General features: G+C 29.7%; 1 protein-coding gene across 2 annotated transcripts; it reads right to left on the bottom strand.

The window, feature by feature from the left end:
• Positions 1 to 6119: 6119 nt before the first annotated feature.
• On the bottom strand, positions 6120 to 8113 carry LOC136232060 (cadmium-induced protein AS8). 2 transcript variants are annotated; one of them, XM_066021105.1, is made up of 4 exons: positions 7973 to 8113; positions 7207 to 7453; positions 6749 to 7003; positions 6120 to 6317 (listed from the first exon to the last, which is right to left on the bottom strand). In XM_066021105.1, the coding sequence occupies exons 2-4, from the start codon at positions 7445 to 7447 to the stop codon at positions 6304 to 6306; spliced, it is 510 nt and encodes a 169-aa protein (XP_065877177.1). In that variant the 5' UTR covers positions 7448 to 7453; positions 7973 to 8113; the 3' UTR covers positions 6120 to 6303. The 2 variants fall into 2 exon arrangements, with proteins under 2 accessions (XP_065877177.1, XP_065877178.1); XM_066021106.1 differs by lacking the exon at positions 7973 to 8113 and adding an exon at positions 7817 to 7966.
• Positions 8114 to 19469: the final 11356 nt, after the last annotated feature.

Raw genomic sequence — 19469 nt, 5'->3', positions numbered from 1 at the left:
ATAAAAGGGGATATATTAATTAACCCATTGTTAGAAAAAAGATATTAATGGATGGAGATGATATTAAAACATGCACGTACTTACAAAAGGGAAGAAAACAAGAAATGCAAAAGACAGAACATAACATCACATGGCATAGCCTCTCATATCCACATGCTCCTCAACTCAACTCTCTAATCATTTTTCTTCCTACACCCAATAATGTTCAACACATGTACATAAATCTAACTACAAAAATAGTGTCTCCTCATTATTATTAATTTTATTTTATTTTAAATAAATAAACAAATTCATTATTGAAAATCTGAATGTAAAGATTACATATTAAAATTTAAAGGAACAGTAATCCATTCCAAGAATTCTACCAAAAAAAAAAAAAAACTTGCTCGAATTAATGCATTACATCATTAAGAGCTTGATTGGATGAAGGGTAGGGAAGGGTTTATAAAGGAAGGGTAGAGAATGGTATGGAAAGGTAAGGAAGGGGAAGGAAGGGTAATTTCTAACCCTTCCAAACCCACCAAATTGGAGGGTTCAAAATTAGATGGAATTTCTTAAAAACAAACCCTTCAAAACCCTTCCAAACTCTTACCCTTCTAATTTTTTTGTGTTCCAAACATGGGTTTGTAGAAACCCTTACTAACCCTTCCCCCTCCCAAATAAGGGTTTCTATCAACCATTACTAACCCTTCCCTTACTGACCCCTCTAAACCCTCCATCCAATCAAGCCCTAAAAGAAGGCTTAATACATTAAGATTTCCTAAACTAGTTCCAAAAGCCTAATTGTCTCTTTAAATATGAATAAGTAAGAAAAAAAATTAATTCCTTATTAATCCATATATTAAGTCTATATGGAAAAAAAAAATTAAAACAATTGGTATGAATGCATATCATGTATTAAAAACTATATAAATGTGTATATATCATCTAAAATGGATCAAAAGTCACCAATAGTCAAAGGATAAATATTACCAAATGATACACATATGGTAAATGGTAAAATTTTGGATATCACAAAATTTCAATTTTAGAAGTGAAGTTGTAATGTAAACTGTTAATCATAATAATTATTAAATTGCATCAATTAATTAGTGGTGAAGCTCTTAGCCTAGTGGTTGAGAGCTTACCTATGTCTTGGGAGGTCATGGGTTCGAATCACGGTCTGGTGGGGATTTTTCTTTCTTCTTTAATGTAAGCGCATTGCGCAAATTTTTTTTAAAAATAAATAAATTATTTATTAAATATTTAAATCATAATAATTGCTTTTGTAATTAATGATTGAGTAATTATATTTGTCTTACTCTTGGTTATCTTTAAAATTAGACTTATTAGATCTAAACTTTAAAATTATTTTAGTTTCAATCTTAAAATTTTAATAAATCTAGATTTAAAAATGATCCGGTCATATCATATCAACATAATTAATAATTAAAATGTACTAAACATGACCTCCCACCCACGTTGAAATTCATCTTAAGGAAATCCAAATCCATTTATTTTACTCCATCCATTCCATTATATAAGTCGTTTTAGAAAATGAATTTTTTTCCAAAATATAAGTCGTTTTGGTTTTCCAAGAATTTTTAGTATAGTTTTTTTATCCAATCATTGAATATTTTGTTTTGATCTATGCGTTTTTTAACATTCCAATGCTTATTGTCTAATTATTACATGAAATATAATTTTTTTTAAGTTAACCAATGTAAATTCATTAATTTGACTCTATATTAGTTATATTTCTTAATTTGAAAATATTTAGAATAAGTAATTATATTATGGGACGAAGGTAGTACTCATTACATCAATCATTTTATTTACTTTATTATAATTAATTTTAATTGCAAGAGAATATTTTAAAAAATATATTAAATATTATCTGAGTTTTATATTAAAAAAACAAGTATTTTAAAATAAATAAATATTTATAAAATAATCATTTTAAAGGGAAGGTAGTTTTCTACTTTTGCCGTTTTGCTTCCAGCCGACACTCATATTTTTTTTTTTTTTTTAAGCTCATTTTTTATTTGTATTATGACATTTCAATTGTTTTGAAATGCTGTTCATATATGTAAATTTAATATGAAGGCAAGCAATTCTTAGTCAATATATGGTCTTGTCTTTTTCCCTTCTTCCACTGGCAATTTTTTTGATTTCTGCTGAGTGTGGCTTCTTCTAGCAACTTGGAATCTACTAAGTGATCACTTCTCCGAACAACCTGAAATCTGGAGAATTGGCCAGAATTAAATAACCAAAAGTCTTGGAGCTCCAAGCTAGTACTATTGGTTAAGCTCATCCATTGTTAGGTGTATTTTGATTTGGAACTGTCCTGAGTTGGATAATCTACGAATTTCTAGATATTATCCAACATAATAAGTCTAACATTATTTTTATTTCCAAAACACGTATTGTTACGAGTAGATTGGAGCTATAGGGAGGAAGATTAGTTATGAAGGATACTTAAGCATTGCTAGTATTAGCCAAAGCAGAGGCTTAGTTCTCCTCTGGTTAACTTCTAATATACTCGATGTAACATCTTGAAATTTTTATAAATTTATATATAGTTTTTTTTTTTTTGAAGAAACTAATTTCAATGTTTTAAAAAATGAGTTTTTGATAATTTCTCTTTAAAAAAAATAAGGGCTTTTAATATTTAATTCTTCATTCGAAGACTTATATACGAGTTCAATAACTTCTGCCTTTTTTTTCAGGGTTAAACATTTCATCTTCTTTTCATTTCTCTTTTTCTCTTTTCTTTTCTTCTTTGTTTTCCAATCGGACATAGAAACTTGTTCGTTGATCTTCTAAGAATAAGAACATCGTATTCTTGATTTTTGTTAAAAAAACATTCCAGGTGTCAATTTCTTGATCCTTGTTAAAAAAACTTGTTCGATGATCTTCTAAGAATAAGAACATCGTGATCAACTTGTTAAAAAACGTTACTCCCTCTGAACCCCAGGAACACAACCATGAAAGGTTGTATTAGAGAGAATGGGAATAGAAACCCTTGAATAAGGTTGGTAATCAAGTTAGGGATTTGGGCCTTATATAAAAAATAAAAGAAAAAAGGAATAATTAAATTGATAAATAAACAAAAAAAAAAAAACATGTCTCATCTTTCTTTGGCCTATTTTAAAACACTCAAAACAAACGCCCCTCATTTTTCCTTTTATCTCTTTTTGAATTTCTTTCTGTTACCCACACGACCCAACCCCTAGTGTGAATTAGTCATTGTTATTGATGAGCAGAAAAGGATTAAAATTCAAAAAGTTTGACCTAAGCTTCAGATTATTTAGGAATCCATACCTAACTAGGAAAGAACAAATATCTAACTAGGAAGAAAACAGTAATAAGCTCCTAAAGTCAAAACATATACTAACTAGTTTTTGGCCCGTGCATGGATTCATCTTAATATATAAATATTAATAAAAATACAATCTAATAATTACAATTAATGACATAAATGTGTTATATAAATTAAATATTATTATTTGATTTCACATTTACTTTAAATAATATTTTTATAGATAAATATAATAATAAAATAAAAACTAATATATTATATATTATATTATATTTTTTATCAGTAAAAAATGAGGAAGTGACACCTCAGTTCCATCATTACTGTTTTATATTATATATAGATATGTAGAGAATTAGAGAGATTTTAGGGATTAATTTAAATTCTGTAGTACTCTTAGATATATGGGATAAAATAATCTTTTTATAGATAAATATACATAATAAAATTAAAATTAATATATTAAATTTTTTATCACTAAAAAAGGAGGAAGTGACACCTCAGTTCCATCGTTACTGTTTTATATTATATATAGATGTGTAGAGAATTAGAGAGATTTTAGGGATTAATTTAAATTATGTAGAACTCTTAGATATAGTACGGATATAATAATCTTTTTATAGATAAATATATATAATAAAATTAAAATTAATATATTAAATTTTTTATCACTAAAAAAGGAGGAAGTGACACCTCAGTTCCATCGTCACTGTTTTATATTATATATAGATGTGTAGAGAATTAGAAAGATTTTAGGGATTAATTTAAATTCTGTAGAACTCTTAGATATAGTACGGATACAATAATCTTTTTATAGATAAATATATATAATAAAATTAATATTAATATATTAAATTTTTTATCACTAAAAAAGGAGGAAGTGACACCTCAGTTCCATTATATATAGATATTCTAACTAAACTAGATAAAATATAATAAATAAATCAATAAGATCCTAAAATTAAATTCAACAAGCCCTTAAAATAAGAAAACCAAACAAGAAATTATACCGTTGAGCCACTTGATTTTGTTTGTTTATTATATAATTCCTTTATTTATATATTATTAAGTGCCTCTAATGTTAAAAAAAATTCAATACTATATTTTTTTAAATAAAAATACAATTGCTTTACTTTGTTCATTATACAATTCTTTTATTTATATATTATTAATTGCTTCTGATGCTAAAAAAATATAATACTATATTTTTTAAATAAAAATATGTTTGCTTTAGTTTGTTCATTATACAATTCTTATTTATATATTATTAAGTGCATCTGATGCTAAAAACTATATTTTTTAAATAAAAATATATCATATATTTTAATAACATTTCATATTAATATTTTATTTATATAAGAAAATATATTTTTTAAAACATACGTTAGAACATATATTTTAACTTTTAAAACACGAACTATAAAGTTTAGAACATACAACATATTTTTTAGAACATACGTTATGTTTTTTCGAACATGAGTTATAAATTATATTATAGAACAAATGCAAAAATGATCTAGATATCTACTGATTTTTTAGAACATTATACTTAATTTTTAAAACACAAACTATAAACTTTAGAACATACGTTGTGTTACTTAGAATATGAGTTATAAATTATATTATAGAACAAATGCAAAAATGGTCCATATAATATTTTTTAAATAAAAATATATTATATATTTAATAAAATTTCATATTAATATTTTATTTATATAAAAAAATATATTTTTTAAAATATATGTTAGAATATATATTTTAACTTTTAAAACACGAACTATGAAGTTTAGAACATACGACATATTTTTTAGAACATACGTTATGTTTTTTAGAACATGCGTTATGTTTTTTAGAACATGAGTTATAAATTATATTATAGAACAAATGCAAAAATGATCCAGATATCTACTGATTTTTTAGAACATTAAACTTAACTTTTAGAACACAAACTATAAACTTTAGAACATACGTTATATTTTTTAGAACATAAGTTATGTTATTTAGAATATGTGTTATAAATTATATTATAGAACAAATGCAAAAATGGTCCATATATTTACTGATTATTTTAAAACAATATGCTTAATTTTTAGAACATCGTCCTTAACATTTTAAAACATAAATTGCAAAAATATAGAGGAATTAAATAAATAAGAAATTGGAGCATGTTCTTGGATTTATTTTACTATTAATAATTCATTATTATGCACATTTCTTTTTTTCCTATTAATAATTTATTATTATGCACATTTCTTTTTTTTCTATTAATAATTCATTATTATGCACATTTAATCGATATTAATAAGTGTATGCATCAAATATTAAACAATAGAAGATACAAAGAGAGTAGTATATTAAGCAGCGCGCGACATAATATACAAGAGAAACAATTGGCTTAGTGGTAAAGAGTATGGAGTGTAGGTAGGAAGCTTGGGTTCGAATCCCATCAACAACATTCTATTTTTATTAATTTTTATACTCAAAACGACGTAGTTTTGAGTGGTTCTCACCTAAGGAAGTGTCCTCACCTAAAAAAGGGTTCTCACAAGAGCCATCTCCTATATATATATATATATATATATATATATATATATATATATATATATTAGTTAGAAGAGTCGAGAGGAACACAACTAATTGCAAAGATTTCGCAACATTTGACATCTGTATAATCATCAATTAACAAAAGTAGAAGAATGAGGGAACATTTGACATCTGTATAATCATCAATTAACAAAAGTAGAAGAATGAGGGAGGAATAAAGCCACTGACTCTAATTATCTGGGAATAAAAATTGATTGTATCGAGTTAGTTCCTGTGAGGCAGAGAAAGACCTTGCATCTCTTTTCAGAATCTATTTCGGTAGATGGATAATCAGAACACAATTACAGTTGCAAATAACTATTTGCATAAGAACAATGAAGTATCAATAGGTTAAATTTATTTTAGTGCTTACAGTATCAATTATACATGGGCTAAATAAAATAGTGACCATCATCATGACACTAATCTTTTGGACCTGCAGCGAAAGGCATACATTTTAGATTCAATTCCATTTGCTCAAAGACTACCAGAAGTACATTTGCTTGATAGATAAAAAGAATAAAAGCTGTAGGATGGAAAATGAATTCATAGTAACACAAGTCATAATTGCATTTTTTAAAAGATAATAAGGGTAACATGGACACTGCTTAGAATTAGTTTCACATATTCAATAGGGCATGCCACGCAATTTTTGTATTCATTTGGGAGTTACGAATGCAGATACACATGACCAAATATCTATCCCTAAGACGAAAAGATAAGCTTGGAGGCAATGAGGATTCAAGAGTGGGAAGAACATATCCGGTATGAGGTTGTATAACTCTAGTTAGCAGCACAAATCAAAGATTTCAAGCCACATAAGAATAGCAACGATTACTTAAGATGCAAACAGCAGCACCAACATACCTTTGCGAGGGTGCAACAAGTGACAACAAAATGTCCTAAAATCTTCAGAAATTGATTTGGTATGGACACACAAATTGCTCTGCATATCACGCAAGTCAACCCCTTTAAAGCTAGATAATCTTCTGCTGGTTTCTCTTTGCAATTCAGAGATGCCAGGTGCAACATTATTCCAGTCATACCAAGTAGCATCTTTTTCAGAACCTATACCACTAGATCTGATAAAAGCCAATGCATGACGTCTTGTTGCCACAATACCTACACAAATACACTAATCAGTTCCTAACCTTGAATACTCACTAAAGACCTAAAATAAACAAAGTGGAAATCATATGCATCTTTGAATTGTATGAAAAATTCTAATGTGCTAAAGAACAATTTCAACAAGTATCCTTTGGAATTCTATAATCCAAGCAGTGAGTAAAAAAAAAAACAATAACATATAGTAAAGGAGGAGGCACCATTATAAGGAAGTTGAAAGACATAATTAGCAGGAAGACCAATGCCAAGACCAGCAAAAGTAATGCCGACACTAAAACCAACACCACAGCCAGCACCAACATAGCCAACAACTTCAGGACCAAAGCCAGGACCCCATCCAACACCACAGCCAATGCCTAGCCCCATCCCCCAAAATGCTCCGGATGTAGGATGTACAGGATTCCATCTTTCATATCTCCTGAACAACCCTTTTATAATCATTACCACCTGATATCATTAAGATTTCAGTATTATAAGCATAATAACCTAGAAAATGTAGGATTTAATTACTTATTATCACTCTGCAAATCAGCACACTGAAAACTATTTGGCCAACTGAACAACCAGGTGATAACTCAGCACATTCAAAACATTTAATTGCATTCGATGATTTAACCCAAAATATAAGGGGGGAAAAGAGTAATAAATGAATAAATAGAAGAAACGTAATAGTCGGAATAATCCAATGCTTTTTTGTTTTAGAAGATAATCAAATGGTCCTAGTTAGCTTATAAGGCAACTGGTTATGAATAGGTAAAAGCTACATAGAATTCGGGAAGGAAGAGAATATAAAAGATGATAGTAAATTACTGGATAGGCTGTTCTGAAGAACAACGAGCACAGACTATAATTTGAGGATTGCAAAACACATCATTTTCAGGGTATTGGCTGTAACGGCACGGCCGTCAAATGCCATTTCCCCCGATTCTTTACAAAGAAGAAGAAGAGTGCTTATTGGGGACAAACCTGTGCCCAGCAATGGACCGACGGTAGCCGGGAGGGTTTCTACTTCCTAATCTCCAGACGTTTGACCGTGGTCATCCGATTTTTTTTTTTCTTTATTCTATTATTTAATTTTAATCCTATCCTATGTGTTTTTTTTTTCGAGAAACTATTATTTAGACCTGTTCATGGGTTGCGTCGGGTCGGGCTCAGATCTGGCCTAATCGGGTTTAACATATATTTACTTTGTCCAAGTCTAACCCAGTCCACATTATATTTACATTGGGTTCGGGCCGGGTTGGGCTGAGTTAAAAAAACTAATTCCCAAGCCCAACCCAACCCGCCCACCTATAATATATATTAATTAAAAAAAAATAAAAATTAATTATAATTATGAAAAATAAAAATGCAATTGAAATTTAATTAATTAGTGTGGAAGAAAACTTTTTGTCAACTCAATTTATATTCAAACTTAAAATGAACAAAACCAATTGTTATCACAAATTAATAATCTAAATCATCTAAATCGTTTTCTTAAAAAAAACCTAAATCCCTGGATTAAAATTTGATTTCATTTATGGTAACAATTGAAAACGTTATCACTCTTATCTATTATATATATATATATGGGGTTGGTTTTAATGCTGAGCACTAAATTATCTCCATGGGTGGTGAGCAATTAATATCCATTGGATCAAGATCTAATGGTCCATAATTTAAGTTGGCATTTAATATTAAAAAGGTTTTACCTGCTAACATGTAGGTTGTAATTTAAAACCTTGTGCATTTTAAAAACCGAATTCTCTCTCATCAATTAATATCATCTTCTCTTTCTCTTTCCAAATTAATGCATAACGTTGAATTGTGCAACCAAAGGAATACGATTTCTCTCTCATGGCAGCCATTGACGATGCTAAATCAACCTTAGGCAGACTTTTTTCGACCGGAATCAATCTCAGGCAGTGTCAAAATGATCGGAATTAATCTCAGGCAGTCTCAAAGTGATCGGAATTAATCTCAGGCAGCCTCTATTCGACCAGAACTAATCTTAGTTTTAGATTAATCGTTTACCACTTTATTTCAATCCTCATTGATAAATAAATGGATTGAAAATGCAATGTAAAAAAATGTTGTTTCGATATCATATTAGAGAATATACATAAGAGGTTGTCTTATTATCAATCAAATATGAAGCATAGCCGAAATTCCAGTCATCTGTGTCATTTGGATATGAGTAAATATTTGTGATAAGTAAACAATGTAAAACAAAAAAAAAATGATGTATTATAATTTGGTGTTACCTTTTAGCGTATAGAATATATTGTCAAACGAAGATGTCTTCTTATGTGTTAAATACTACAAAGAAGATGTCTTCTATGGAATAATTCATATATACAAACTGTTATAAATTTGTGTTTAACACAGCCTGTCGAAATTGACACAACCAAATGATAATTAAACAAACATAAATTTGTAACACAGATTGATCGCCGAAACAATTGTTTTCACATAGTATGCCAAAAATATCTAGTTACTGTTTGTCAAAATATATATTTACATTTGACAAAGTATTTTTTGCCATCTTCCATATGCCATAGCATAATCTATAGCTTGTTGCAGTTTAGCCATTCGCCCATCATCCTCTCGAATTGGATCTTGACCGATTCGTTCCCTCTGGATGAATTCTGCAACGTGTTGTGCGCGTGATAGTCTTTCCAAATAGGTTACAAAACCTCCATTTGGCTCTGCAAATTGCATTATTTTAGTTAGATGAACATTTTGGTAAATAAAGTACATAGATATTGACAGGAAGCTTTACCTAGATAATTGTCCAATCTGTTCTTTGAATCAAATGTTGTGGGGTAGATGAAATTGTTTGGCTACAGAATCCAACAAATGAAATTATAATGCATCATAATACAGGGTAATTGTAATAAAGATGGTACACTTACAGAATTCAGTAGTGACTTGTATGGTGAATCATCTATCAACACAGTATTTGAAGCATTGAATTGTGGATAGCTATCCCAAACATGCTTCAAATCTTTAAACATTATACATTTTTTATCACGGGGGCCAAATGTGACATTTGTTACAACACAATGCTCTTGACCCTGAAAATCAAACAGTGTAGTAAACTATTATATAGGAAACATGAATATTTCAATAGTTGATGTTGGAACGGAAAAGAATCATAAAAGTTGGAAACAATTGTCTAACCCAAACAAACAACATTTGAACTTCATCAGCCAATGACATTCTAATTTTTGGAAGAATCTTGTCAATGTTTTTCCTGGAAAACACATAAGAAGACACTATAATTATAAAGTATTCAATGAACTTAAGAAGAATGTAAAAAGATGATCAAATGTTTAGAATTCGATGAACCTTATAAGAATGTGAAAAATACCTCATCTTTGATGACCAAATTGCAACCGTAAAATTATCAAAACAGAATTTCATGAATGGAGTGATATATGGGCGATGGCGACCGGTTCGCGAGCATATAAGTACCCCATTCAAGTCTAAAATCAGAAGCTTCTTCATTGGACAAGAGGGTGTCGGTAGTTCAGCTTCAGGATAAGTTAACAGCATCAGAACATTGCTGTCATCATCAACTTTTTCCTCCATTGTTTTCTCCTTTTCTGGCTGCTCCACCGTCCGGAATACAATCTCATACTCATCCTCCTCTTCTTCGTCAGACTCTTCGGGTCTTGGCTCATCAGCCTCTAATGTATCCTCTGAACCCTCCATCTCCACACCACCCATCCCAACATCTTCATCTTCAAAATCAAAACAATCCATCCCAACATCCAGACTTTCTATGTCATCATCCACAGGCCCATCACCTTCCAGCTCAACCTCAACATCCTCTCTGTCATTCCCCACGTTCCTTAAATATGTTTTTTTATCAAACACAATTTCATCTTCAGCTCTGACAAATTTGGAAAGGATCCAGCCTCTATTACTCGTCATAGTTGCCATACTTAACAAGTATAGAGCATCCATGAGATTTGTATTGACTGACCGGTTATCCCTCACAGTCACAGGAACATTGTAATGTTCAAAGACTACCGTCAAAAGATTACCATAAGGTAGATGGATTTTCCTTTGACGGTCTTTCTTAACCGCTCTGAACCTGTTCAATATGTGATAGATAATCTGTTGAGCAAAATTCATCTGTTTCCCCTTTAACAGATGCCACAAAATAATCCTTTCGGCTAATGAGCATTTTTCCCTGCTACCATACTTAGGTAGCAGTGTCTTTATCACCACTTGATGTAAAAATCGGGCATGAGCCGTCATGTTTGTCGTGGCAAGGGGTAAACCAGACTCGTGTAGGACTTCCTTTATGAAATGGGTATCATTATACCCCTCCCATTCTATTTTTTTATCAGCTGGGTTTTTAATGCAAAACCCATCCTCAACCGAAGGCATATCAAAAAGTTCATTTAACAAAGCAATGTCTATTTTGATCTTAACGTTTTTTACACTAGAAGATATCTCTGTTCCCCTGTTATTCCTATGAAGGTTTCTATAGAATTCCTTAACCAATTCATCGTATGTGTTGACTTTAAGAGTCAATAATTTCCTCAATTTTAAATGCTCAATGTAAGGAGAAACATCAAAATCGATTTTTTTTCAGGGATTCAATATCAACGGGCATACCTTTGAGCACAGGCATACTATCCAGCTTCGCCACTCTATCTCTGGTACTAGATGTTCCGACATTGCAAGTTCTATGCCTTTTTACAGCCTTGTTCTTAGGGGTGAGCATCGGTTCAGTTCGGTTACTAACCGAACCGAAGTTTGTGTTATTTTCATAACCGAACCGAACCGAACCGAATAATATTGGTAACCGAAATTTATTTAACCGAAAAATTTCGGTTCGGTTCGGTTACCGACCGAATAACCGAAAATTCATAATACTTAATTTTTGTATATTTTTATTTAATTGGTTTTCAAATAATGCACTTGTATAAAAATTACAATTGATGAAATTAAAGACTAATGAACCAAAATTTATATATATAAAGATAAAAGTATATTTTTTAGGGGTTAGATTTTAGATTTTATAAGTTATTTATATATGTAAAAATAAAATTATATTTTTTATATTTATATACTAAGTTCGGTTCGGTTATCGGTTATACCGATATATTTTTTCAGTAATCGAACCGATAACCGATTACCAAACTAAGCTAAAATTAAAACCGAACCGAACCAGAATGTTAAAATAACTGAACCAAACTAAAACTTCGGTTCGGTTATCGGTTTGGTAATCGGTTACCGGTTATTTTGCTCACCCCTACTTGTTCTTCCTCTTAGGTTGCAATGTCTGCTTCCCTTTGCTTTGTGAACCAGCTGTACTCTGTCTTGTCTTAGCCATTGGAGCTTGAAATTGGAGCTTGAAATTTGAAGATTTAGAAATGAAGGATGATAAGAAAATCTGTGTAGTGGTAAGGAAAAATCGATGCCGCCGGTGATGAAGTTAGGTTTCGGTATTGGGAATTTATCGATGATTTTGATCGGAAACAATGGCGTTCCTATTTCTCCAGGATTAAACAAACCCCATATAACACGTGTTGCAATTTAATTCGAGAGAAGTATCACTAAGACGGTCTACTGTAGTGGTAAGTTTGGTGCTCTAAACAAGCCGACCCGTTTTCGACCCCAACGTCGCGCTCCTTTTTGTATCTTTTCGCAGATTATTATATAAACACGTTAAAACATATTAATTATCAATCGCATCAGTAAATGTTCGTAGATCAATTGGTTAGCAACTACCGTAAAAATCATTTGGTCCTGTGTTCGAAACCGGCCAGTGGTATTTTTTTTAATTGGTATTTTTTAATTGGTTTTAAAAATTATTTTAAATGCATTTTTAAAAAGAAATAACAATCAGAAGACGTCTTCTTATTTGTACTTATTTATAATGCATCCAAATTAGCTACTATTTGAAAATTATCACTTTTAATCGTTCGAATTGGGTATTTATATTCAAATTATTTTGTTAATTAATTAAACGTCTTGTTTATATACAGTTTATTTTAATGCATAATTTATAATTCATTCAACTCGGGTATTACTTGCAAATTATAGTTTGATAATTAAGGTAAAGTCTATTGCTACTTTGTTTTTAACAAGGTAACTCTTGCTTTGTGTGTTTTCACCATTGGATTAATTTTCTAATCCATCATCCAATGGTGAAAACACACCAAGTAATGGTACTTTGTCAAAAACAAAGTAACCATAGAAGGCACCTTGATATTAAATGTATTTTTTTTTATGAATTAATATTTGGTATTATATGAATGGTTAATTTTTGTAAAAATTAGCAATTGTTATCATTATAATACAAATTGAAATATATGTAACCTAGGTATTACTTGAAAACTAAGTTATCATCCAATAATGAAACTAAGAAATAAAATATTGAAAATCAATGTTTCATATATATTATTGAAATTTAATGTCTTACAGTAAGTCAAGACACACATAATTAAGAATATGAAACTTATTAAAGCATTTTTCACAATCAAATGCTTTTGTGGATCTACATCTTCTTGTCTTTCCCTTTATCCAGCTTCTCATCATTAGTTTCCATCTCCTGATAATCCGACTCCAAACAAAGACGCATTGAATCATGCAAAATATCTAAGGTTAAGGCGATGGACTTGATGCATGTTAAGAATTCAGCTGTATGTTGACGCATATATTTCTTGACACACTTTTGAACAGCATCTTCAATTTGATTTATCGGAAATGGAGTAGCACCCAACGGATTAACACCGTCATCAGTCTTCCCAATAATAAGCTTCCTGGATGTATTCCCTTCCTTCACATCCAACTTTTGCTGACCCTTTTTCTTCTTTTGCGACGAAGGCCCCACTGATTCTTTTTTAGACTTTTCTACTTTTATTTTTTTGAGTGGAGAAATTCCTTCATTAGGATCATCTTCAAATAGGCATGGATGGAAATTGTCTTCATTTTTGGAAGGCTCTGCTGAATCGTCCAGTATTACCAAGTCCATATTTTAAGAGCGAGTATAACATTTTGAGAGCCTTACATACTCCTATTTATATAGAAAATTTCGGAATTAATGTACTTAATTTGTAAAGTCTATTCATAATCACACTTAAATACAGAGACGTCTTTTCATTAGATGTATCCGTTTTGTATTCAATGTATTAATACTTTTTTAAATGCCATTATGTTGGTATGGTAAATGTAACTGAATACAGATCGTATTGGATTCAATGTATTCGTGAAATAAAAGCAGTTTTCAGTTACATGTAGTGTGCATTTGAAAAGGTGTGTTAATCTATATAAATAGTCTCTTACCATGCATACCATTTCACATAGCACTATCAAAGTGTTGTAATCACTGATAAATATGTCAGGAGAGAATCTTGGTAACGTGGCAGGTGAGTCCTCAGGTAAAAAGAGAAAGACGTGCGAAGATAGTGAGGGTAGTGATGATACTCAATTGGGAGTTTATTATGAAAGTGTTCTAAATGGAGTACAAGTTGCACTCAAGCGTGGAGACAAGGATGAAATCCTAAAATTCATGAAAGTTGTTTCATCTGCATTAGTGTTTCTCTCTGATTCAATGGCTGATTATTTTGAGTCAAAAATGGAGGAGAATGAGAAATTGGTGAAGAAGCTGGAAGATCTGAAGGCAAAAATTAATGTTGCACATAATGTGAATGTGGATTTAAGAATAGATAAACTATGATGTTTTTGTCTTTTACTTTATTTTGTTGTTTTTTTATGGATCTTTTTTTCTGTTGTTTTACTTATGTTTACACAGTTCTTTTTCATTTTCAATAATAGTACTATGGTTTTCTCTATCATCACAATCTCACTAATATTGAAATATTATGTTTTTTTTATATTTATTAACTGTAAATTATTGATGTCAAAATTAAGGTTTATATTATGTTAAATCAATTAAATATAATTAAACTTTTCATGTTAAACCGATTATATAACGAATTGTAATATGAAGAAACAGATGTTTTAGGTATTTCCAAATTATATTTGAGTAGAATAATATTTTGACAACCCAAAAAAAAATTGAGCTACAGAAAAAAATTAGTCCATAAAATTACACCTACGATATCCTTTATTAAATATTAATTATTACAAATCTTAATTAAATATAATTAAACTTTTCATGTTAAACCGACTATATCATGAAATTATAATGTACTTCAAAATTACAAGTTTTTAGATGTAATATGAAGTAACAGATGTTTTAGGTATTTCCAAATTATACTTGTTTCACTACACAATTAATTTAACAATTTAAGCACCAACACATTTTCATTATCCCTATGCAAATCGTACTTTAAAATTACAAGTTTTTAGATGTAATATGAAAAAACGGATATTTTAAGTATTTACAAATTTTATTGCCTCACTACACATAAAATATACTCAAATCAAATATACTCTTAAATGCAATTATTAATATAAACTTCAGTAGATAATAAATTATTTTGCATTAAAATAAAAACTGTGTTTACGGTATCTCACAAAACAACAATATTAAACAAAGCAAACATAACATGTGTAGTTGACTATTCCAACATATCCAATACTTTGTTCATCTTGTTAAAAGCCTTCAACGTCTCCTTCGCCTCCTCAACTTCATCCTTCAACTCCTCAATCTCTTCCAATTCGGATTTCATATATTTAGCCGCTGACGCATACATCAATTTTGTGGCAGATGCAATCACCTGCATGAAGTCTATTATTGAATCTGCATCTCCTTCCACGAATGAATCATTAAAACTTATAATCATGTTTGAAAAATCAGCCAATGCTTTTGTGGCATCGGTATCAGTAACATCATCCTTCTCTCCCATAATGTTTCCAATCTGCTTTTCAGACTTATCCATATAATATGAATTATATTTGAAGATGAAATGATAAATGATTGATAAACTTTGATAGCCAATGTTATACTTTAAATGATTTCCATCGATTCAAGCTTATTTATACTACTACTAAAAATTCTTTTCAAATTTCTTGCATACAATAATAAATGCAAGGTCGATTTTATGCCATTAATGTGACAGTATAATAAATGCATGATAAGTTAAAAATTTGAAACGAAAGAATACTGGAAGACGTCTTTTAATTATTTTCTGTCTTTATATGATGCATCTGTCTGAATTATTGAATATAGATTCATTATGGATATCGTGTAATCATATCTTCTAGTTAAATTATTATTACTATATTACTTGTTTAAGTTATTACTAGTATATTCAATAATGGAGAATGGGAGATGACTGATGTAACTGGTCATCCTCAATTATTTTACCACTTTTATACGTAAAGAGTTGCAGCCTTTTTTTTATATTCCTTTCATTGATGATGGGAAACTGAAGAGTCTCCAACTGCATTGACATTTACATATAAATAACTGAAATGGAACTCTTTTCTGTGTTATGTATTCTAAAAAAAACTATTAAACTACTTGAGGAGAATCCACAAATTAGGCGAGACATATATACCTTCAAGAGAAGAAAAAATGTTTGAAGAACTAATGTCTAAACTTCCTGGGCTGCAATAGTTACTCATTTTTTTAGTTGTACCCCAGGGAGCTTTGACATCAGTTGAGCAAACATTTATGTATCGGTTGATTTCATCAGGGAGCTTTGACATCAGTTGATTTCTTTTAATTTGCTTATGTTCTTATTTGGGTGATTGATTATTTATTCATTTGGGTTTTGTTTCGGGTTATTGATTATTTATTCATTTGGGTTTTGTTTATCTGGTCGAAAGGGGTGCCGACGTATTCTGGATGTCTTCTTCCACTTTGATTCCATGTTAGCATTTAAACATGTTTTCTTTTAATTTGCTTATGTTCTTTTTTGGGTTATTGATTATTTATTCATTTGGGTTTTGTTTATCTGGTCGAAAGGGGTGCCGACGTATTCTGGATGTCTTCTACCACTTTGATTCCATGTTAGCAGTTGAACATGCTACTTCAATTCCCCTCATAACCAAGGTTCCCATTTTAGGTATTTTTATGTACAACACAATAATCTCAAATAATTTGTTGTTAATCTTAGCAGTAATAGCCCTCAGTTGGTAAAACAAATTCCCCTTGAAATAAATGATCATGTGTTCGAGTCACCTTATTTTGGCAAGTATTATTTTAATTCGAACAAGTATGTATTTTTTATTATTATTATTATTGAAACCTTAATTATAGTTGAATCAATATATGAGAAGACGTCTTCCTATGTCCGTAAATATGCACGTTTGATATGAATGAGTTCCGAATTGCATTTAATGTATTTGTGAAGTCAATGCATTTGAAAATAGAGCTATTAATTACTATTAAAACTAATTGATTAACAAACCAATAATATAACAAAATCTAACTAATTTACTACTATTATTATTAGTTTAGGCTAAGGTTACGTGAGGTAAAAAAAATAATTATTAAATAAATTATTGATTAAATATGACAACCATATTGTCATATTGGTAGAATGAGTCCCCTTGAATCTTATGGTCATGTGTTCGATTCCCCTTTTCAGCAAATTTCTTTGTTTATTGATTTTGATTAAATTTGGACAACCATATTGTCAAAGTTGTATGCAACTTTTTTAATATAAGATACTCTGAAATAATAATATTAGTAATAATAATAAAAAAAAAGAACCTTAATTGTAATTGAATTAATGTAATATATTTAGAAGGCAATAAAACCTTTTTTTTATATAGAAGGCAATAAGACCTTAATTGCACATGAAATAAAGAAAATATTATTAAAACAAAAGGAATTAAAAAGTCGTCTTAGATAAATCGGTGTAAGCATAAACAGAAATAGTTCATTGTCCTGATGGTATAGTGACTCCCCTTGAATCTTAAGGTCATGTGTTCAATTCCCCTTTTCAGCAAATTTTATAAATTTTTATTTTAATTAAATTTGAACAACCATAATGTCAAAATGTATGCAACTTTTTCCATATGCCGAAATAATAAATATTAATAGAAAAAAAAGATTTGAACATTAATTGCAATTGAAACAATCTAATATATTTGTGAGTGTACGTATGAAGGTTTTCCTTGTTATATACCGCGCTATTTTTTACAACAGTCATTAATCGTAGATCTGTTGGTATAACACGTCCTCATGAATCCTTGGGTCACTGTTTCGAGTCCCCTTGTTGGCAATTTTTTTCTCCTAAGTTCACTTATATTATTTTACTCTTTAGTATAAGACGTCTTCCTTTATGAATTAATGAACACGTTTCATATGGATGCGTTCTGATTTGCATTTAATGTATTTGTGAAATTAATGCATTCGAATTTTGAGGTAAGGGAGCAATTAATTAATAGTAACACCAATTGATTAACAAACCAAGCTAAGAAAACCTAAATAAAATACTACTACTATAATATTTTTAGATTTATTTTTTTAACTTTGAATATGAGGAGAGGACAATATACATTTGATTATTTTTTACATTCACAGTGATTAAATTCCAATTAAATTTTTTTTATAAATAATGATACAAAAAAATGTTTGATAAATGTAGAATATAAAACACAATCGTTCAATTAACGAGCTGAGAAACCCTAGGGACTTTTGTATTAGATCGTGATTATTACTTAATTATTCACACAAAGATACGTTAAGTACGACGGTGTTAGGTTACGATACGGTTTCATGACCTCAAAATTAAAAAAAATATATATATTTATATATAAATGATTGATAAAATAAATACAGAACACAATCGTTCGAATAACGAGCTGAGAAACCCTAGGGACTTTTGTATGGAGATCATGGTTATTACTTAATTATTCATACAAAGATACGTTAAGTACGACGGTGTTAGGTTACGATAAGGTTTCATGACCTCAAAATTTTAAAAAAAAATATATTATTAGATAAATGATTGATAAAATAAATATAGAACACAATCGTCCGAATAACGAGCTGAGAAACCCTAGGGACTTTTGTATGGAGATCGTGATTATTACTTAATTAGTCAGACCAAGATATGTCAAGCCCGACGGTGTTAGGTTACGATAAGGTTTCATGACCTCAAAATTAAAATAAAAATATTATTAGATGAATATAGAACATAATCGTTCAATTAACGAGCTGAGAAACCCTAGGGAGTTATGGTACGTTATTTAAGCCTACGCAAGGCAATAAAACCTTTTTTTAATAGAAGGCAATAAGACCTTAATTGCACATGAAATAAAGAAAATATTATTAAAAAAAAGGAATTAAAAAGTCGTCTTAGATAAATCGGTGTAAGCATAAATAGAAATAGATCATTGTCCTTATGGTATAGTGACACCCCTTGAATCTTAAGGTCATGTGTTCGATTCCCCTTTTTAGCAAATTTTATAATTTTTTATTTTAATTAAATTTGAACAACCATAATGTCAAAATGTATGCAACTTTTTCCATATGCCGAAATAATAAATATTAATAGAAAAAAAAAGATTTGAACATTAATTGCAATTGAAACAATCT

The sequence above is a fragment of the Euphorbia lathyris genome, chromosome 6 (assembly GCF_963576675.1).
Source record: "Euphorbia lathyris chromosome 6, ddEupLath1.1, whole genome shotgun sequence".
Taxonomy (NCBI): Eukaryota; Viridiplantae; Streptophyta; class Magnoliopsida; order Malpighiales; family Euphorbiaceae; genus Euphorbia; species Euphorbia lathyris.
This window is presented reverse-complemented; position numbering and strand designations above follow the sequence as displayed.

What these genes read in the sequence shown, in the direction of transcription:
- LOC136232060 (XM_066021105.1), bottom strand. Translation starts at nt 7,447, where the DNA reads ATGATTATAAAAGGGTTGTTCAGGAGATATGAAAGATGGAATCCTGTA. An exon ending in CTTTCAACTTCCTTATAATG is followed by an intron (nt 7,004 to 7,206) that starts GTGCCTCCTCCT and finishes GTATTTGTGTAG; the next exon opens with GTATTGTGGCAACAAGACGT.